The 22,858-nt window shown below is 38.7% G+C and overlaps 1 protein-coding gene across 2 annotated transcripts; it reads right to left on the reverse strand.

The window, feature by feature from the left end:
• Positions 1-1,211: 1,211 nt before the first annotated feature.
• Positions 1,212-21,905, reverse strand: cd164 (CD164 molecule, sialomucin). 2 transcript variants are annotated; one of them, XM_061900501.1, is made up of 6 exons: positions 21,672-21,905; positions 10,722-10,793; positions 6,012-6,083; positions 5,468-5,584; positions 4,591-4,704; positions 1,212-4,516 (listed from the first exon to the last, which is right to left on the reverse strand). In XM_061900501.1, the coding sequence occupies exons 1-6, from the start codon at positions 21,739-21,741 to the stop codon at positions 4,341-4,343; spliced, it is 621 nt and encodes a 206-aa protein (XP_061756485.1). In that variant the 5' UTR covers positions 21,742-21,905; the 3' UTR covers positions 1,212-4,340. The 2 variants fall into 2 exon arrangements, with proteins under 2 accessions (XP_061756485.1, XP_061756486.1); XM_061900502.1 differs by lacking the exon at positions 5,468-5,584 and having other exon boundaries at positions 21,672-21,902.
• Positions 21,906-22,858: the final 953 nt, after the last annotated feature.

Below are 22,858 nucleotides of genomic sequence, written 5' to 3' on the forward strand. Positions count from 1 at the left end.
TTGCATGGTAGCATGTCAATGGTGATGCAAAACACGCTTGACTTTGGACACTGACATCGGTTTTCCAGCAGCTTCCAATTCATTGCAGACCTGCTTTTTGGTGGTTCTCAGTTGACTCTTGATCATGCTGACCAATTTTCTCTCAGCAGCAGGTGATAGCCTGCATTTTCTTCCTGATTGTGGCAGTAACAAAACTGTGCCATGTACTTTATACTTATGAACAATTGTCTGCACGGTTGCTCTTGGGACCTCAGTATGTGAGATGGCTCCAAGTAACTTTCCTGATTTGTTCAAGTCAATGATTAGTTTTTTCAGATTTGTGGGGAGTACCTTTGACTTTCCCCATTGTCGCCTTTGTAACCGAGTCTAATGACTGCCTCACATGAGCCCTATTTAAATGGGCTCAGAGAAGTCAACAGGTGTCGCAATCATAATCACTCACATGAAGTTAAGAGGCCCTGCCATGAAGCTAATTTGTTTTGATTGTAACTTTTCTACATCACCAAAATTGATCATGCATGTTGATGCATGTATACTTTTGATCCAGCAGATTTGGTCACATTTTCAATAGACCCATAATAAATCCATATTAGAACCAAACTTCATGAATGTTTTTTGTGACTTTCAAGTACTGGTATGTGCTCCAATCACTCTATCACAAAAAAATAAGATTTGTAGAAATTATTGGAAACTCAAAACAGCCATGATATTGTGTAATTCACAAGTGTATGTATACTTTTGACAACTGTACGTTGTATGTGTCGTGTACAAATAGGGATTTTAAATGGCTTCATTTTTTTTCTGACCAGCAAGTAGACAATTACAGTGTGAGAAAGTTCACATTGACAAACAGTGGTAGCTTACATTTTTGTTTTAATCACCATTTTACGCTATAGATAGCTTTTTTCAAAGCAGCAGCAAAATTCGACAGAACAGCAGCGGTTGGTTTTGAAAAACGTAACTATGGTCAATTTACAAACATCCTATCCCGGCCAGACAGCTGTTACTGCTGAGACCTTCCAACCATGTATTTAACATCATCAAATGACTAACACCGTGACCTGCGACAGGAGACCCTGCTGTTTTTAAGGAACACTGGTCAAGACACCTTCTGTCATCCAGGTAAGGTCTCTTCAACTGTAACCATGCTTGGTCACTAACCTCCCTGCTAGCATCGTAAAACATGCGATGTGAAAGTTCGACGAGGCAAATTCCTTCATTGAACAAACTTTATTGGGTGAACAGGCTCAAACTTAGGACAACACTGAAAAAAAAAAGGAAATACACAAGAGAGAGATAGAAAACAAGGTTGTTTTTTTTCCAAATTCCCACATAGCAGGGAGAAGCCAAAACACTCCGTTGTGGCTTTGAAAAGGCAAAAGAAATAGATGGCACTCCAGTGGACGTGTGACAAACAAAGATTTTGGACGTAAAGTGTCGGGAGTGTTAGATTTTGGATATTTAAAACATACTTGTTTTTCCAGGTTTTCGCCAAGCAATACAATTGGGTTTGATTTCCATGGCGCTGGAGTGCTACACTTTAGAATGCTTCTAGAAAGCAGAGCTAGACACACTGCTGTGTTAATTGGCTGCTAGAGAATGCCCCTGGAGCCTCAGCATTAATTGAATGGCAACAAAATACTGTTTTCTCTTCATTTTTACATTTCATTAACACACTACGTAGCTACTGCAACTAGTGCCATCTAGTGCACACCACGCCATGGCAACACAAACCTGATCCGAATCGTACCGCTTTGTGGAAAAAGGGCTTGAAATGCAGCAAGCCAACATAAACCATCCTGTGTTAGCATGTTGCGGTGGACGGAGTTAGACACACATGCGTTGATTGGTTGACAGAAAGGCCTGCATTCAGAGTGAATTTAAATCGGAGGAAATCCTGGAAAAGCAAACCTGATCTGAACCGTACTGCTTTGTGGAAATGTGACTTGAGATGGAAAACGGCTACTGATTCTGGGAGAGACCACTTCATTTAACAAATGTGTCCACTATTTTGGCATCATTCAAACAAGGTGGCAAAATAACATTTAAAGTTAAGGCTGGGTGTGATATGGCGCAAAAAAAAAACGAAAACACCACCTAAGCGGGTGTGAAAGTAATGACTATTATTTTGAGGACAAAGTTAGAACTGAATAATAAGGCACTTTTCCTGAAGATGTGCAAGGGACTGAGTAAGAAGCAGCACATAGTGGACATGCGTTACATACCAGACAGCAACATGTGATGCTGTTTTACGTAGGAATGCAGCAACTGCATGGTGGCTGGTCAACAAATATTTTTCTGCAAATTTAACCAGAGGATGAGAAAGAAAAAAAAGAGGCACAGCTATAAGGCGTGCGTCTTTGGGTTGCAGCTTAATTCCACCAGGGTATAAGAAATCATTCAGATGGAATCCAACTCTAAGCTGCTCGTAATATACAAGCTTTTAAGAGGAAGCGTACAAACGCAAAGGAAGCTGGTCAGTGCAGTGCTTGAGTTCTATGCCGAAACTGAGGGATTTTGGTTTAGTTTGCAGTTTCAAGGCATTCTTCTTACGACTTATCAAGTGGTTATTCAGGGAGGAAATCTAAAAGGAGCATCTATATGCTATACAATTAAGCCTAAATATCATTCATAAACTGAGGATGTGGAGTGGAGCGACTTTCGTTTTAGCTGGAAATGTTACAAGAATGTAACAAACGAGACTAAGAAGTTGTGTTAGAGAAAATGTATAATACGTTTTAACAATAAAAATGAAGGTTTATTTGATATATATAGTTAAGCAAGCACAAATGGCCTTTTCACTGATGTTTGTTTTTAAACATTTAATGTAATTAAATGTCAATGTTACGGGGGAAAAAAACCCAAGACCAGTACTTGAGTCATTTTAGGTACATGGGCCCGTTCTACAAATATTAGATATTAATTGTTAAGAATCTTTTTGGACATTGACTTGTTGTCAACAGGTAAATTAAAAAGTGAAAATAGGAAATATTTCACATCCCTAAATAACTTCTTAGTCTTTTGAAACTTTCGTCCGTCCCTAAAAAATCCAAATCAGCCCTGTGTATGAATAATGTCAGTCTTAAATGCAAGCATTAGGAGAAAAGATGTTGATTTTTTTTAAACAAAATCCTGAAAAAGCATTTAAACGACAAGCTCGCTGAAGCAAAAACACAGATCAACACTCCTTCATTAGGCCTTCCCTGAACTTCACAGCTTCAAAGCGAGACACAAATCGGCACAGAGTGGAGACAAAATAAAAATCACACAGCAATGGCAGCCAAACCACACTTCTCATTTACAAATATTTGTTTTAGTATAACTCAAACCCATTCAATAGTCAAGTATTTTAGCATTAGAGCCTCCCAAACTGGAAGCACCCAGTGATAAGAGGTGAGAAGTGAGTGAGAAGACTATGCATGCTTAGGTATGGTCTTCCATACACTGGGGGGAGGGGCTTCAGCTGGATGGTAAATAGGACTAACGCCTTGAATGCTAATGCTTCTTATGTTCTATGGTCTTCAATAACTAAGGCTCTTCAGTCCAGCTGGGAAACTATTAATGACACTCAGGCCTCAATCAAATACAATCATCCTTTCCCTCTTCAACTACACTGGACATTAAAAAGGCACTTAACACCAATTACGGTCCAAATCAGGGAAAGTGCACGCCGTCCCCATTAGTCTTCTTCCATACATTTAACAAATTAGCAATAATCCTAAAAATACTGTACAATCTTTAAAGACCACCTCAACGACCAAACCGGGTGATGATAAGACAGAAAATGGAATTGATGTTTTATTGCAACTACCGGTAACTGCTCTTTTACGCAGTGTTATCTTCACAACTGATTTGGGTGATCTTTGCCCAGAAAGTCAACCCCAAAAAGTGTAACTCTACAGCCCTCCTAGAGAGAAAACCACTCGCCTCATAAATGGCTTTTTAATTGTGTTGATTGTAACCCCTCGCGCATATGATAAACTCTTTCATATCATCTATAACCAACATATACAAGATAGAACTGTAAGGGAGAGGGAATGGAGCCAAGATTCAACTGGCTGAACTCAACCGTTGCCGTTACATTCAAAAGTCAAACACTGGTTCCAAATTAAAGCTATATCTGCCAGATGACACCTGAATAGATTGTGCAATCACCCAAACAAAGCGTGCATGGATGTTCTGATACTCACTCAGGTCTGAATGCAGAAGCTGCACAAAGATGTGGGTGTTTGGAAACACTGTTTGAGTCCATCACGGCAAGGGTGAATGGTATGGGAATGATTTGCTTTGTGGGGTAATATTAGCTGAGAGATTGTAGACATTGAATGAGCGGTGCGCTTTCAGAGGGTGTGGTAGTTGCGGTCCTTGGATTTGCAGAACTTGTACAGGAAGAAGATGACCGCCTGGAGGCCCAGCACCAGCACGATGCCCCCGATGAAGCTGGCGGCGTCGAAGGTTGAGTTCTTGTGGGGAGCGGGAGAAGATGTTACCGGGGCGGCGCTAGTTTGGATCGTGCCTGGAAAAAGAAAAAAAGAAGTCAGGCGTCGTGTAGTGCAGCTTGGGTAAATAAAACGAGCATGAGCCACTCACTGGAATTAATAGATGCAGTGGTCGCGTTGACAGTGGTAGTGGTAGTGGCAGTGGCGATGGTGGAGGTGCTATCACTGGGTGTTGGAGCAGCAGTGGTGATATTGGCTGTGCTCTCTGCAGCAGGGTCACAGTGACAGTCAGGCTTTACACCATTTGATACAGTTCAAGAAACTAAATAAATGTGTTCAACCAGCAAAGCTTAGCAGAAATGTGGGAACCAGACAGCTCTTATGAAGAAGATAAAGCTTCTTATGACTGTATAGTGGAACACAATCTGTTCCAGAGCGTGTCAGATTAGTCCATAGAGAAGGATCAATAAAGTACTTTCTATTCTATTCATATCAAACAAATATATGTGCGATGTTCATTACGTTTTTCCTTTTAATCAGTGTCAGCTTCGACATTGTATTGAGCAGCCTGGAAAGAAACCACTCGTTTGTATAAGAAATTATGCTCACTTGGGGATTGCTCATCAAAAATGTGTTGGTCACAAGGATATATTTTTAGTGTACAGTCAATTGTGCTGCTTTTGTTTTATTGTTGATGTATTGTGGACAAAAATAGCATTGTCCAATTTGCCATCACTAGTTTATAATACAGTAAAGCCCAAAAAAAAAAATTGGAGAGTTGAATGTTAAAAGTTTTTGTGCAACTTTTTAAGGGATACATAAAAAAATTGAACAACAAATTACATGGTATTGTTCAACTATAGAGTTCCCAGGGTATTTTGAAAGTGTAAAATAAAAATGGTCATCCTGTGCAAATGGTTTCACTGTACATAAAAAAGTGAAGTGATACTTCCTGATGAAAAAAAAATACTGAACTACTAAGAGTGCAGAATGAAGATATAGCAGGAAGCGGGTAGCGAAGGGTTTACCTGTGGTGGGCAGAGGGCTGCTGCTGTTAGAGACGGTGACGACAGGGGTGGGGGGGATTGCAGTGGTAGGGGCAACAGACGGGGTATTGGAAGTCTGGACAGCTGACGTCGCAAAAGCTGGACAGGGAACCATCACCACAAAAAGGTTTTAACAAGGAGAAAGCCATGGAAACCATAAGGCTACGCTCACAAATTGCAAAAAAAAAAAAAAAACTCCCACGCTTGTCAGTTCCAAGTTGGTTAGAGAAGACAGAAAACAGAGAGCCCAAAGAGCTGACACATTTAAAGCGTAGCAGTATGCATGTGACTCCAGAGTCAACAGTCTCTGGAACAAGAAAAAATTGTTACACAATCCAATATACTATACCACACCCAGGAGAGGCGGTGTTTTGTGCGTTTCTCATTGAGAAATGGCCCACAGCTGATAATGCATGTTATTTAAACGATGCAGCAAAGTCGGTGCATAGTATAAACAAATCTTGCTTTGGAGTCTAAGAAAGTCCAAACAGAGTGTATCAATGTAATATAAGAACAGGAGACCTACCGGAGCAGCTGGCATTGGTACAAGTGTCGTTTGTTGCTTCCACAAGAGTAATATTGCGGCAAGCAGGTGATGCTGAAATGCAGAAGAACATTACTTCAATTTGTGTTCATGCTTCAAGTTTTTGTTTTTTGTTCATTACAAAGCATCCGGGAAAAATGCACGGATATCTTGATGTTAGTGTATGCTGCAGAGTTCAAAACTGCTGCTTACCACACTACAGCTACAGAAACAAATTGTTTTCGTAGTGTAGACAACTGCAGTGAATTATATTCTACTTGTTCAATCAAATTACTATTTAACCATGACAGGGGACTTTGCCCCCATCATAAAAGCTCTCTGTCCTAAATAACAGGAAGTCAAAGCAGTGACACGAAACGGATAGGTGTTGTGTTTGTTATGAATTTGAAAAGGACAACAGGTAAATTCCCCATGTTTGAGTTGAACCATGATTATCATACTGGTACAAAACCAAGCTCTTGATTGTTTGACACCCAGTGAGTCACAACTGAGGACACCTCGGGATTGTGTCTCCTTTCCATGTCATGTTTTTTTCATTATACATATTTACTCGTAAAAAAACCAACAGTAAAGATCCACTAAACGTGAACCCAAATAGATTTGCAGATGTATTTTATAATAATCAGTGTGTACTATTGTGTACCTCCTTTGCCTGTCACATACTCAACAAGCAGACTTAATTGCTCTCAACAATAAAGTACTTTCTGTTCTGTTCAGACTGCCAGTTGCAACTCCAGCAACATTAGCATACTGATGCATGATGCACACTAGTGATGTTCTGAAGGAAAAAGCAAACGTGATGCATTGGAAATGAATACGCTCTCATAAGCTTAAAATAATCAAAAAAAGTAAATACATGTTTATTACAAATGCTCCTGTTACATTATCGTATTTTTGAGACTATAAAGGCATACTCAAAATCCTTTCATTATCTCAAAAATCGCCAAAGTTCCTTAATGTACAGATTAATTCTAATTGTCCTTAGACCCCAAAGCAATTTTATTTGGTACATGGTGTAATAAGTGTGTCCGGTAGATGGCAGTAACACATATGTGTGGACTGCAAGTTGATGCCTTTTCAATGAACAAAACTAGCGAGAAAGCCCAAAATGTTGATGTTTCATTGAAAATACGAAACATTACACACGGCGCTCAAAAAGCTGTCAAAACGTTTTAATACGACTTTGTAGGTTAGGAAGCCGCACCGCTTGATGGATTGTCTGCGCATTACAGCTAACGTAGTCAGCTGCGTTTCAACATACAGGTATTATTATTGTGTGTATTAGGACCCCAAAATGGCACCTATTAGGAAACATTATCTGGCTTTTTGCTTTGGAATATTATGCAAAACCATTTTTTCTTACCTATTGGTACCTGCTGATGTGTAGTATATGGGATCTGCATAATCCCCAAAAATTTGCACGCATTCACCATTGTAGTCAAGTGCATTCTTTTTCTCAATCCTCTTATTATGGTGGATTCATCCTCGCTTTTGCTATTTCTAATACAAAGTAGCATACAGTTCTAACATATCTGTCAGTAGACTCGCTATGGAAGCGCTAAAACTACCAGTACAACAAAGATGACGGGGAAAAGACACTGTCGAAATAGAACCATGTAAAAAAACAAAAAACAAAAAACAAAACCATCCATCATGAAAATATGTTCAGAAAGCAGCTTGAAGATAGTCTGTAAAACAATCTTTGCAACATTTTGACCAAATAACCATGTTATGTAGACCACAAGGAAATGTTTTAAATATAGAACAAAAATCCTAATATGACCCCTTTAACACATCTTATATTCCGCCTTCTGTATGAAAATAGACCTGAATAGACCTGCTTATCGGCAGTGTGCTTTATAATACGGTGCAGTTGAAGGTCCGAAAAATACGGTACAAATATATCTACAGCGTAAATATGAAACTATGACGGAGGTTTATGGATGCTTTTTAAAGCGCTTCATATGGGGAATAGAGTGACTTCCATTGGCTCCATGATTTGCTGACTTTCGTTAGTGTTCATTTACGAGTGTAAGTGCATAAAAAACAAAAACCTGTGTGCTTGTTTCACATAAGGAATATGAACAATAGGCATGAATCAAAGGCAAAATTCCCCAAAAAGCGCGGTATCCACTTTGAAGAACAAACCGCAGTATTGCAAGCTTTTTCAATTAGTGGCACGCAGTCCATCACCAAGTGACCCAGGCAGTGGGTCAAAACAACTCCCGAGAAAATAACATTCAGCCGTCATGTCAGCAAAAATTCCTACCTTAGTATAGACTGAATGCAACACTCCGCGTAGCCTGGCAACATTCAACCCACAATGCATGACTTCCCTTGAGAGTCATTTAAAACCATGTCTTTAGGAATTGTTGGTTGAATCCTGCATGGACTGACAAATATCTGATACCTAACTACAAACAAATTTGCAATGAGTGTGTTGTGGTACATCAAAACGACAATGTCAAGACTGAATATCATTACTTTCAGAAAAGTGCAGTTCGGATCTTTCAACCGCAATTGTAACAGGATGGTGCGGACATACATGGCTGGAGGGAGCAACAACTGATCCTCTTTGTGTTTCTTGATGTTATCAAAGAGGAAAAAGCCCTTCACTGCCTGAACATGTGAAATAATCGCGTGTGACACCACTGAAAGCGTACGAACCCCGTCAGACACTCAACGTTACCTGGCTTAAAATTCTGGCTCCAAGTGTTTGAAACATTTTGAAACTTTGTTTGCCTTTTCATGACATCACTTTGTGTTTGTTCGTTGTCATTACCTGCTGATTCCTGACCAGGGAGCCCGGGTAATGTTTTGAAAACATTAAACAACTGAATTTGTATTTGAATAGCCCTGCTGCATTGTATTATATTGTATGGTCTGGAAACAATATGATCCATCAGAGCAGTGAAGCTTTGTCACAGACTATATATATATTGATATCTTATACATCCTGTACTACCAAGCACAACAGCTGAGCTTGGCCTGCAGGTATAGTCGCTTCTGATGCCAAAGGACTGTTTACACAAAATCACTGCATGAAACGTTAAATGAAGTCATGACATTGCAGCAGTTTAAGTGTATCCATCCATCCATTTTCTACCGCTTATTCCCTTTGGGGTCGCGGGGGGCGCTGGTGCCTAACTCAGCTACAATCGGGCGGAAGGCGGGGTACACCCTGGACAAGTTGCCACTTCATCGCAGGTAATTTTATACAAATCCATTTTTACTGGCCCCAACTGACATGGCAGTTTTTGTAGCGCTCAAAAACAAACAAGTCATTTATTCTAGAACCGCAAAGATGTTTTGGTAGGAGGGAAAACTCTAGGTGTGCGTGGTGGTGAACATTTGTCCTCATAAAACAGTGCAGGCCATGATTAGAACCATTTTAACATTCTTATCAGTCATTTAAGAGTCAAAAGGATAACTCTGATGAGGGATTAAAACAAAATGTGCAATAATTCTTAAATGAAGTTCTTTAGCCATGTTGTACTGAGCAGCCCGGACATATATCAGAAGCGCTAAAATGTATAATTTAGCTGTTGTTTGTAAATACAAAGCTTGAATTAGAAAAACACATACATTTAGTATTGTTGATTTACAACTTTTTTCCACATGAATATTCAGCATGTCTAATATGCATCAGCGACATGACTCGCCTTGCCATTGCACTGCTTTATTAAAGATAAGCAAGTTTTTCATATTTACATTTTTATTTATACACTTCCAAGCATTAAATATTGCTTTTGAAATGCCTTTATAGTTTATACAGATTATATGATGGCAATTATTAGAATTTGCATTATTTCCAATAGGATCAACAGTTTAAAAAAAAATCCAAAGTAAAGGATTAGGTTCACTTTTAGAAGTTGTTTTGCCTTTATTTGCATTCCACTTTTTCTGTCCTGATAACCCACAAAATAGAACATAACATTTTTTTGTGTGCATTTTAAGGTGGTTAAACCTGCATCAGCTCTCCTTCTTTGGCTGTTTGCTTGTTGTTTTTAAGTAGTTGTTGAACTGTTCAACTGCCCTAAGAGATTACCGCCCATCCTATTCTTATTCAGCGTGTAAACAGTTTTAAGATTTCAATTCGAGCAGGATGACAGGATAGCAGCAGCATGCCCTTTTTCTCTCGCTAAAGCCGTTTCTATTTCCTTCTTCTCCGGCCCTCAGTATGAAAGATAAGGAAGGCTTCCTGCCACAGAGGGCCTCACTTCCACTGGTGGACACAGTCTGTCAAATTCACAAGAACTCGTCACGCTGGAGTCCGTCCTCCACTGACAATAGCGTAGTTTTATCCAACTCGCATGTCATTTCTGCTGAGTGGGATTGCGATTGTAGATAAGAAATCATGTCAGGCAGTTCCTGCTCCATCCATTAAACATGTGACCCTGATAATAAAACATACATATACAAATAGCCAATTACTTTGTCACCTATAATAAAAAGTTAAAATGTAGGCTGCAATGGCATCCAGCCTTGCACATCCTGCCTTTTTTCGCTATGTGAACATCGTTCCGCATTTAGCGATGCAAGATGACGCCAGATCGGAGTCAGCGGCCCCTTACATACATTCCCTCCATTCCCCAGGAATCATGAGTCAATGTCGCACAATTTAGTCCTCACAAAGACCAACCTGTGCCATCGCTGCACATTCCTCACACATATTTAGGGACAGATACTCACATGAATTGCAGTTGAGCCACCTGCAGTCCATCATGCTTTCACAAGAAGCACATGCGAAGTTGAGACATCCATCTGCGAACACATATTATAAATTTTAAGTATTTATTGATCAAACCTCCACTGAAACATCTTTGTGTGATGGTGTGTTGTGTCAAATCCTCTATGGCAGGGGTAGGGAACCTGTGGCTCTTTTGATAACTGCATCTGGCTCTCTGATAAATCTTACCTGACATTGCTTAAGACGTTAAGTATTGAATAATTCCGCTGGTAATCAGTGTTAAAAATAAAATACAAAACATTCTCATGCATTTTGATCCAACTTTTTTACATAGACAGAAAAAAGCGCAAGTCGAAACAGTACAAAAACATTCTCATGCATTTTAATCCATATGTTTTCTAACGCATCTGTTCAAGAAGTTGCATTAATGGTAAGAAGTTTTTTCTTTATAATTGGTTAGCTTTAGAATGACAATGTTATTAAAAAGAATAAGAGACTTATACTCTATATGATGGCCTTACTTAAAAATGCACACATTTAGTTGTATTCAGTGTTAAAAAATATTATATGGCTCTCACATAAATGCATTTTAAAATATTTGGCTTTCATGGCTCTCAGCTAAAAAGGTTCCCCACCCCTGCTCAATGGGTATGTCTAAAAATTGTGTATTATAGGTTAATTAAAAACTCTTAATTGACCTGGGTGTGTCAATATGTTCTGTGATTAACCTGCGACTAGAATAAGATGTATGCAATCTGTCAACAAAGTTAGCTGGGATAGGCTACAGCTTAACCTGGTGAAGACTAGCAGTAAGACAAATCTTTTTAGAAAAAGCTAACAGCTAATTTGATTAATGTGGACAAGACCAAGGAGCTGGTCATCGACTTCAAGAAGAGAATTACCCATGTGGAGCCCATCAAGATCCAGGGCCAGGAGGTGGCACTAGTGGGGTAGTACAAGTACCTGGGGTCCACTTGAACAGTAGACTGGACTGGAAGGACAACAGCAAAGCTGTTTACAAGAAGGGCATGAGCAGACTCTTTTTCCTGAAGAGGCTTAGATCCTTCAATGTGTGCAGCAAGCTGTTGGAGATCTTGTATCAGTCTGTTGTGGCCAGTGCCCTGTACTTTGTTTTGGTTTGTAGGGGGAGCAGCACCAGCAAAAGAAACCTAAACCGGATTGACAAACAGATCCGGAAAGCCGGCCAAACTATTGGCATGCAGTTGAAGGCGTTTGTGTCAGTGAGGGACAGGAGGACACTGGACAAACTAATCGCCATCATGGACAATCCTGCCCACCCACTCCACCAGACAATTGAGGGACAGCGGAGCTCATACTCCAACAGGCTCCTTCAGCTTTGTTCCTACAGTGTTCGATCCAAGAACTCCTTCATTCCACACCCCATCCAGCTGTATAATCACTTGCCATACAGCAATAGATGTTATCTGTCTTTTACCTGACCGCTTCTATGTTAGCTACCTCACTTTGCTTATAATGTCTATTTTCTACTGGATCTACTCTCTATTTTATGCAGCAGCTGTTACATATACTGTAATATTGTACATGGTAATTGTTATATATTGTATATATTATATAAAAATATATCTGTACATATCATACACTGCAGTGGTCCCCAACCACCAGTCCAGGGTCCGGTACCGGTCCATGAAGCATTAGCTTCCGGGCTGGAGAGAATCATTAAATTAAATAAATAAATAAATTAAATAAATCATTATAAAAGGACTGCATTTTCACTGACTTACTGTAACTTTGGCTTGTCCCACTAGACCAGGGGTGTCAAACTTGTTTTTATTGTGGGCCACACCGCAGTCATGGCTGCCAATAGAGGGCTGCTTGTAACAGTAAATAATCAATTTGCCTAGGAATTTAAATATTTTATTATTTTTTACGTCAAGAATAAAAAAAATCTGTGGATTTGAACACTGTTTTTAACAGAAAAAAACTGGCAGCTTAGTTGCCAGACATTTCCTGTAAAATATATGGTGTTATTTTATTATTTTTACAATGTATTGTAGATAGAAATACAGTACTGCTGTTTAATTTTATTTTGTCAAGTCAGCTGCCATTTTTTTACCGTAGAAAAAAGTGGTACCATAAAATAATCAACCGTAAATTTAAAAAAAAAACTGACAGCACAGTTGACAGAAATTTACTGTAAAAAAAACAAAAAAAACATTGGTCTTTTTTTTTCAACTTACAGTAATATACTGTAAAAAACTCCATAAATTTTACAGTAAAATCTATTGGTCATTTTTATAGTGTACCATTTGATGGATAACTTGCTTTGAAACCAAAAGTAGAGCAGATATGTAAGTATTTATTTGGATTTTGACCAACAAAGTTAGATGATATATTTTTTGCAATATTGGACACTATTTTTTCCCTGTCAAAAAAGAAAACAAATATAATACTTTTAGAAAGAAAATAAGAAAGTAAAGAAAGAAAACAAAAGGTATTTTATTGACACATTATTTCCAGGCTTTTGCGGGAAATATAAAATGACGTTGAGAGCCAGATCTGGCCCGCTGGCCTTGAGTTTGACACCTGTGCAATAGACACACCAATGAGCTTGTTTATAGGTGTACAATAAAACTGCATAAGAAGTTGTCATTTGTTATAACTTTGTGACATGATACAATGCACATTAATGAACATCCATCCATCCATTTTAAACCGCCTGTCCTTTTTGGGGTCGCGGGGGCAAATGTGAAAGATTGTAGCCAAAGGCTTATTTCCATCAGCATATCATTACAAAGACAAGCCCGGGGCTCCCACTAATTCAGAAGGTAATTGTTTAAGTCAGCGACTCCAACTTAAAGAAGTTGAAAAACTTATTCGGGTGTTACCATTTAGTGGTCAATTGTACGGAATATGTACCGTACTGTGCAATCTACAACTACTGGGGGACGCAGCTGGGAGAGTGGCCGTGCCAGCAACCTGAGGGTTCCTGGTTCAATCCCCACATTCGACCAACCTCATCACATCCTTTGTGTCCTTGAGCGAGACACTTCACCCTTGCTCCTGGTTAGGGCTTTGCCATCAGTGTGAATCCGCAGTTGGGAGAGTGGCCGTGGCAGCAACCTGAAGGTTCCTGGTTCAATCCCCACCTTCGACCAATTTCGACAAGCGGTAGAAAATGGATGGTTGGATGTTTCTTCCTAGGTCTGGGCGATATATCGAATACACTCGATATCGCGGGTTTGTCTCTGTGCGATATAGAAAATGACTATCGTGATATTCAAGGGTACGTTCTCACGCAGTTGCTTTTAGCTGCGGGCATTACACTGCAGGCTTTCATCACTCTTTCTTGTTTCTGCTTCTCACAGAAGCGCACCTTCTTACATATGTTACAGATGTATATGCCCTCGCGGAGCAGAGGTAGCGGCATGGGTTACGTCAGCTGTGGTGCGAGTGGTAATATGAGAGAAAGAAGGTGCTAATCTGTTAACAAATGAAGAATTAATTCACAGGAAAAATAGCAGGGGGTCCATCGTCTGGCGGTAGTTTGGCTTCAAGCGGGAATATGTCAAACAGACAACCGTACTGTAATTTGTCAAGTGTGGGGCAAAAGCGTTGATAAAAAAAAGTAGCATTACTGCCATGGCAAGGGGCAAGAGGGGGCAGAGCCCCCTTAAATAAATGTCTTGCCCCCTCAAATCAAAATTTGAGAAAGTAAATTTTAATAAACTCACAAAATCACTACATTACAAGTTGACAAAATTATCTGCACTAGCGGAAAAATCCGCCGAAAAAGGGACACACACGATATAGTAGTGTCGGCTTCCCTCTCATTCCTCCCTCCGCTCTGCGTGTACAACATTCCACAGGCTGCACAGCAGACACACACACCCGCACACACCCCTCAGCCCTCAGTAAACATCCAATCACTGTTGCATTATGAAAGTAAAAGAAAAGGAAAAGTTGTCTACATTTATCATATACTTGTTAGGATGGGTGTATTTGTGTAGTCTTATCTGTCATAAACACGTTTATCGTCGCGGACTTTCGGTGCTACGGAGTTTCTTTTTTTTTTTTTTTACAACTTGACGAGAGCAGTGACAGCGGAGGCACTGAGCAGCAGTTGTTTGGAAGGCAGAGAGCCTCCACTGTCCCTGTAACAAGCTAAAAGTCATTTATGATGCTGTTCATGACGGTAAAAATGAAACATAAGGTATATATCCTGCTTAGCAGTCCTCCTCTGCTGCCCTCTGTTCAGAGTGGAGTCGCTAGCAACGGCCCGTTTTACTTAGCAACGGTCTGGCAATCGACTGCTGGAATTCTTTTTCTGTTGTTTTTCTTGAAATTCTACATAATCAACCTTTGATGTTTCAATCTACATTTTGTAATAAACAAATTATAAGTTTCATTTGATATGACCAAGACACCTAAAAACAAAAACACAGCCGTTTTCATCAATTTACAAGCAAGTGGGCAACACACATACATTGGAGTGAATGAATTTGGTGCCCACGTTCTGTTTTATAAATTAGTTTGAGATTATTTTTTATCATTATTCATCAGACTACCTTTCAGTTTTGTAAATATTGACTGTAGTGTGTGAAGTCCTACTTTGGGTCAAAATTTATTTGAGAGTTAGGCCATCCAGTTAGGATAAATGTTATGTTGTTGGTTGATAAAATCTGGATGAAGGATGTTTTATTTTATTCATTTATTTTTATTTTTCAGTTTCCCCCCCCTGAGGGATTGCCACCTTATTGTGGTCAGGGGGTTTGCGTGCCTCAGTGACCGTAAGAGCTATACCAGCAGGAGCTTAGTCTTCAGGTGGGACACCCAAGTTGGACAGGTCTGAAGGTATAGGCCTGACAAAGTGCAATCCACTACTCCAGGTTGGGGTTGGACACATAGCTAAAGACCCATTTCAATGAAGAAAGCATCGTTACTCTAAGTACAAAAAAAAAGTGCTGGAGCATGATGTGTACACATGATGCCCCCTTCACATTTCTGACTGCCCCCTCATATAAGCATGCCTAGAACCGCCCCAGATTACTGCTAATATTTAGCATAATTTTAAAAGTCACCCGCTAGAGAATAAAGAGTGCCACACCAACAAAATGCAAAGGCAACCATTTCCACATCAACACCGTATGAAAAAAATAGTCAACAACAGAGAGAGATAACGTCTGCAGGAACCTACCACATAGCAAAGGACAAACACTATTTGATTTCCTATTATGCAGCTAATTTTTATTTGACAGTTATTGAAATATCTTGTGTGACATCATGCACAAAGGTGTACTTTGTTTTAAACTTTTGTAGTGGCGTTTTGTACAAAAAGTGCACTTTAATTTAGTGTTGTTTTGATATGTCATCTTTGTGACATCATCCACAAAAGTGCACTAATAGCTTGTTTTAAAACATCTCTGACAATCTTGCACTTTCTGTTTTGAAACGACATGAATGTTTGGGCCACTGCTTAATAACTGTTTAATAAATACAGTTTTGGTCAATTGACTTAGTTGTGATTTCCTTCTCTGCATGAAACTTTAAAATGAGCATATATTAATGCAGTATGAAAAATAATGTTTTAATGTAGACACATAGAATCATCATACTGCTGTGATTATATGCATCAAGTGTTAATTCAAGGCTAAAGCAAAATAGAGATATACTGTATATTGCGTATCGCGATATGGCCTAAAAATATCCATCGATCCATTTTCTACCACTTATTCCCTTTGGGGTCACGGGGGGCGCTGGTGCCCATCTCAGCTACAATCGCTGGAAGGCGGCGTACACCCTGGACAAGTCGCCACCTCATCGCAGCCTAAAAATATTGAGATGTTAAAAAAAGGCCATATCACCCTGCCCTAGTTCCTAGTTCAATCCCCACCTTCGACCAACCTCGTCACGTCCGTTGCATCCATGAGCAAGACACTTCAGCCTTGCTGAGGGTGAAGTGTTGTGGTTAGGGCCTTGCCATCAATGTGTGAATGTGTGTGTGAATGGGTGAATAAGGAAATAGTGTCAAAGCGCTTTGAGTAAAAAAGCACTATACAAGTATAACCCATTTACCCTTTACTAAAAAACGTTTCAATAAATCAATCAAAATGCTGTGAAGTGGGAAAGGTATAGGATCAAATAAGCTTTACTGGCCCTGTGATGAGGTGGAGACTTGTCCAGCTGAGATAGGCTCCAGCACCCCCACAACCCCATAAGGCAGTGGTTCTCAACCTTTTTTCAGTGATGCGCCCCCTGTGAACATTTCTTAATACAAGTACCTCCTAATCAGAGCAAAGCATATTTGGTTGAAAAAAAAAAGAGATAAAGAAGTAAAATACGGCACTATGTCATCAGTTTCTGATTTATTAAATTGTATAACAGTGCAAAATATTGCTCATTTGAAGTGGTCTTTCTTGAACTATTTGAAATTAAAAAAAATTATAATAACTAAAAACTTGAAAAATAAACAAGTTATTCAATTATAAATACAGATTTCTACACAGAAGTAATCAACTTAAAGTGCCCTCTTTAGGGTTTGTAATAGAGATCAATTTGGATTCATGAAACTAATTATAATTTCTTCACAAAAAAAGAAATCTTTAACATCAATATTTATGGAACATGTCCACAAAAAATCTAGCTGTCAACACTGAGTATTGCATTGTTGCATTTCTTTTCAGAGTTTATGAACTTACATTCATATTTAGTTGAAGTATCATTCGGTAAAAATATTTATAACAAGAATAGTTAAATTGTTGCTATTTTTAGAACATTTTTTAAAAATCTCACGTACCCCTTGGCATACCTTCAAGTACCCCCAGGGGTAAGCGTACCCCCATTTGAGAACCACTGCCATAAGGGACAAGTGGTAGAAAATGGATAGATGGTTGGAATTCTAAACATTTCTTCCCAAAAAAAGAAATCTTTGACATCAATATTTATGGAACATGTCCACAAAAAATCTAGCTGTCAACATTGAGTATTCCATTGTTGCATTTCTTTTCACAGTTTATGGACTTACATTCATTTTTTGTCAAAGTATTATTCAATAAGTATATTTTTAAAGGATTTTTAAATTGTTGCTATTTTTTAGAATATTTTTAATAAATCTCACGTACCCCTTGGCATACCTTCCAAGTACCCCCAGGGGTAAGCGTACCCCCATTTGAGAACCACTGCCATAAGGGACAAGCGGTAGGAAATGGATGGATGGATGGAATTCCAAACATTTCTTCACAAAAAAAAGAAATCTTTGACATAAATATTTATGGAACATGTCCACAAAAAATCTAGCTGTCAACACTGAGTATTGCATTGTTGCATTTCTTTTCACGGTTTATGAGCTTAAATAAATATTTGGTTGCAGTATTATTCAATAAATATATTTATAAAGGATTTTTAAATTGTTGCTATTTTTAGAATATTTAAAAAAAAATCTCACTTCCCCCTTGGCATACCTTCCAAGTACCCCCAGGGGTAAGCGTACCCCCATTTGAAAACCACTGCCATAAGGGACAAGCGGTAGAAAAATGGATGGATGGATGGAATTGTAAACATTTCTTCACAAAAAAAGAAAACTTTAACATCAAAATTTATGGAACATGTCCACAAAAAATCTAGCTGTCAACATTGAGTATTGCATTGTTGCATTTGTTTTCACAGTTTATGAACTTACATTCATATTTTGTTGAAGTATTATTCAATAAATATATTTATAAAAGGATTTTAAAATTATTGCTATTTTAAGAATACTTTTTAAAAATCTCACGTACCCCTTGGCATACCTTCCAAGTACCCCCAGGGGTAAGCGTACCCCCATTTGAGAAACACAGCCATAAGGGACAAGCGGTAGAAAATGGATGGATGGATGGAATTCTAAACATTTCTTCCCAAAAAAAATAAATCTTTGACATCAATATTTATGGAACATGTCCACAAAAAATCTAGCTGTCAACATTGAGTATTGAATTGTTGCATTACTTTTCACAGTTTATGCATTTACATTCATATTTTGTTGAAGTATTATACAATAAATATATTTATAAAAGGTTTAAATTGTTGCTATTTTTAGAATATTTAAAAAAAATCTCACGTACCACTTGGCATACCTTCAAGTACCCCCAGGGGTAAGCGTAACCCCATTTGAGAACCACTGCCATAAGGGACAAGCGGTAGAAATGGATGCTTCTTCTTACTCCTTTTCAGACATGATGTAAAATGAAATGTTGGTAATTTGTGTGATGTATTATGCTGTTAGTGTGTTCATGTTCGAAATAAACTAAAGAAATAAAAATTATTATTCTGATTATAAAATGGAGAGTAGTAGAGTTTTCTTTTCAAAAATAAAATAAAATGACTACACGCCACAATTCTATGAGCAACCTATCAGGGCATTTGAGGGCACGTTGCATGACAAAAGCAGCATTTATTGCGTCTAAGCCAGTGGTTCTTAACCTGGGTTTGATCGAACCCTAGGGGTTCGGTGAGTCGACCTAAGGGGTTCGGCCGAGCTCAAAACACACCCGACTCTTCGTGTAAATACAAACTTCTCCCTGTTGGCGTATTACAGATACGGCAATAGCTGATTGATTTGTAGGTGTGTAATTTGTTGTGAGTTTATGCACTGTCTTAGTTTTGTTGTTTGAACAAGGTGATGTTCATGCACGGTTCATTTTGTGCACCAGTAAAAAAAATATGGTATCACTCTAGTATAGGGAACATATTCACCATCAATTAGTTGCTTATTAACATGCAAATTAGTAACATATTGGTTCTTAAAGGCCTACTGAAATTAGATTTTCTTATTTAAACGGGGATAGCAGGTCCATTCTATGTGTCATACTTGATTATTTCGCGATATTGCCATATTTTTGCTGAAAGGATTTAGTAGAGAACATCCACGATAAAGTTCGCAACTTTCGGTGTTAAGAGAAATGCCCTGCCTCTACCGGAAGTCGCAGACGATGACGTCACACGTGTGGGGGCTCCTCACATCCTCACATTGTTTTTAATGGAAGCCTCCAACAAAAAGTGCTATTCGGACCGAGAAAACGACAATTTCCCCATTAATTTTAGCGAGGATGAAAGATTTGTGTTTAAGGATATTGATAGCGACGAACTAGAAAAAAAAAGATTAAAAAAAATGAGTAAGAAAAAAAAAAAAGCGCGATGGCATTGGGACGGATTCTGATGTTTTTAGAGACATTTACTAGGATAATTCTGGGAAATCCCTTATCTTTCTATTGTGTTGCTAGTGTTTTAGTGAGTTAAATAGTACCAGATAGTCGGAGGTGTACGTCCACGGGTGTCTTGACGCCAATGTCTCAGGGGAGTCCGCTTCATGGACGGCCCAAGCTCAGCTTTTCTCCGGTAAGAAGCGACTTTTTACCACAATTTTCTCACCGAAAACTGCTGGTTTACATTCCGTCGTGATTCATGTTTGCTTGACCGCTCTCTGATCCATAGTAAAGTTTCACCTCCAAGAATTTTAAACAAGGAATCACCGTGTGTTTGTGTGGCTAAAGGCTAAAGCTTCCCAACTCCATCTTTCTACTGTGACTTCTCCAATATTAATTGAACAAATTGCAAAAGATTCAGCAACACAGATGTCCAAAATACTGTGTAATTATGCCGTTAAAGGCCTACTGAAATGAGATTTTCTTATTTAAACGGGAATAGCAGGTCCATTCTATGTGTCTTACTTGACCATTTCGCGATATTGCCATATTTTTGCTGAAAGGATTTAGTAGAGAAAATCGACGATAAAGTTCGCCACTTTTGGTACTTCCTGAAAAAGCCTTGCCTCTACCGGAAGTCGCAGATGATGACGTCGCAAGTGTGGGGGCTCCTCACATATTCACATTGCTTTTAATGGGAGCCTCCAACAAAAAGTTATTTGGACCGAGAAAACGACAATTTCCCCATTAATTTGAGCGAGGATGAAAGATTTGTGTTTGAGGATATTGATAGCGACGGACCAGAAAAGAGAGAAAAAAAAAAAGAAAAAAAAAAGGAGTTAAAAAAAATCAATCAATCAATGTTTATTTATATAGCCTTAAATCACAAATGTCCCAAAGGACTGTACAAACCACTACGACGTCCTTGGAAGAACCCACATAAGGGCAAGGAAAACTCACACCCAGTGGGCAAGGAAAACTCACACCCAGTGGGACGCCAGTGAAAATGATGACTATGAGAACCTTGGAGAGGACCTCATATGTGGGCATTAAAAAGGCCGTATTGGCATGTGTTGCAATGTTAATATTTCATCATTGATATATAAACTATCAGACTGCGTGGTGGGTAGTAGTGGGTTTCAGTAGGCCTTTAACTAGTCATTATGTACTAATCAATGCCTTATTCGACATGGCCTTTTTGGAACCCTAAGCCTAAACCTGACCCCAACCCTAACCAAATAACTCTAAATTAGTCTTTATTACTTAGAATATGTTCCCCTAGTGTCCAAATGACTCTAAATTAAGTCTTTGTTACTTAGAATATGTTCCCAATACTAAAGTGTTACAAATAACATACAACTGTCTTGAATTAGAAAAAAAAAAAAAAAACATTTTATTTTTCACTAAAGGGTTCGGTGAATGCGCATATGAAACTGGTGGGGTTTGGTACCTCCAACAAGGTTAAGAACCACTGGTCTAAGCCTTCAAGCGGAGGTCTATGATGGCACTATCTCCAATCCAGGTCTATGATGGCACTATCTCCAACCCAGTATTCATAACGTGTCAGTCAGCGTGCTAAAGCTAACGCTAGCTGCTTCGGGCAAAAAGCAGCCTCACTGGCCAGCCTGGAAACGAAGCTGCCAGTCGGAGCATGCAGGAGCGACACAAACTAAATAACACAAAAACAACATTTTAATGTGCCACGTTTTCATTAAAAAAAAAGGCATTTCGCTTCGTAAAGAAGACGGCTACTCAACTAGCGGCTAGCGCCACTAGCTGGCGAGGCAAACTTACCTGTGTCTGACGCGGCAGATGCGCCAATCAAAGCCAAGGCTGCGGCGAAAAAAAACACCTTCGCTTCCATAACTGCGGCCGACTAATTTAGTGATTTTTACTTCGAACCGGTTAAATGTATCAATCTGCGGGAGAAAGGACGACACAGAGACGGCGGTGATTTCTGGGCTTGCTTCGTCGTGCGCTCGTGTGCTCGAGGGCTAACTAGACACTTCCTACTTGACAGGTCATGTGACACCTTTTTTTTTTTTTTTTCCTTTACCCGAGGGGCGGGGGAGGGAGGTAATTGGGCAACCTCTACTGCGGCAGCCTTATTGATTGACTGGAGAATTGATTAGAAGTTTACATAGGAAAGGGTATAGTTTCATGACAGTAGAGCAGGGGTCACCAACGTGGTGCCCGCGGGCACCAGGTAGCTCGTAAGGACCAGATGAGTCGCCCGCTGGCCTGTTCTAAAAATAGCTCAAATAGCAGCACTTACCAGTGAGCTGCCTCTATTTTTTAAATTGTATTTATTTACTAGCAAGCTGGTCTCGCTTTGCTCGACATTTTTAATTCTGAGAGAGACAAAACTCAAACAGAATTTGAAAATCCAAGAAAATATTTTAAAGACTTGGTCTTCACTTGTTTGAATAAATTCAATTATTTTTTCTTCTTATAACATTCAGAAAGAAAATTTTATAGAAAAAATACAACCGTAAAAATTATTTTAGGATATTTAAACACATATACCTTTTTACCCTTTAAATTCCTTCCTCTTCTTTCCTGACAATTTAAATCAATGTTCAAGTTTTTTTTCTTTTTGTAAAGAATAATACATACATTTTAATGTAATTCTTCATTTTTGCTTCTGTTTTTTCGACGAAGAATATTTGTGAAATATTTTTTCAAACTTATTATGATTAAAATTAAAAAAAATATATTCTGGGACATCTACAAAATCTGTAGGATCAAATTTAAATCTTATTTAAAAGTCTTTTGAATTTCTTTTAAAATTTTTGTTCTGGAAAATTTAGAAGAAATAATGATTTGTCTTTGTTAGAAATATAGCTTCGTCCAAGTTTTTATATATTCTAACAATGTGCGGATTGGATTTTAACCTATTTAAAGCATGTCATCAAAATTCTAAAATTAATCTTAATCAGGTAAAATTAGTAATGATGTTCCATACATTCTTTTTTTAAAAA

Source organism: Nerophis ophidion, linkage group LG05, assembly GCF_033978795.1.
Source record: "Nerophis ophidion isolate RoL-2023_Sa linkage group LG05, RoL_Noph_v1.0, whole genome shotgun sequence".
Classification (NCBI taxonomy): Eukaryota; Metazoa; Chordata; class Actinopteri; order Syngnathiformes; family Syngnathidae; genus Nerophis; species Nerophis ophidion.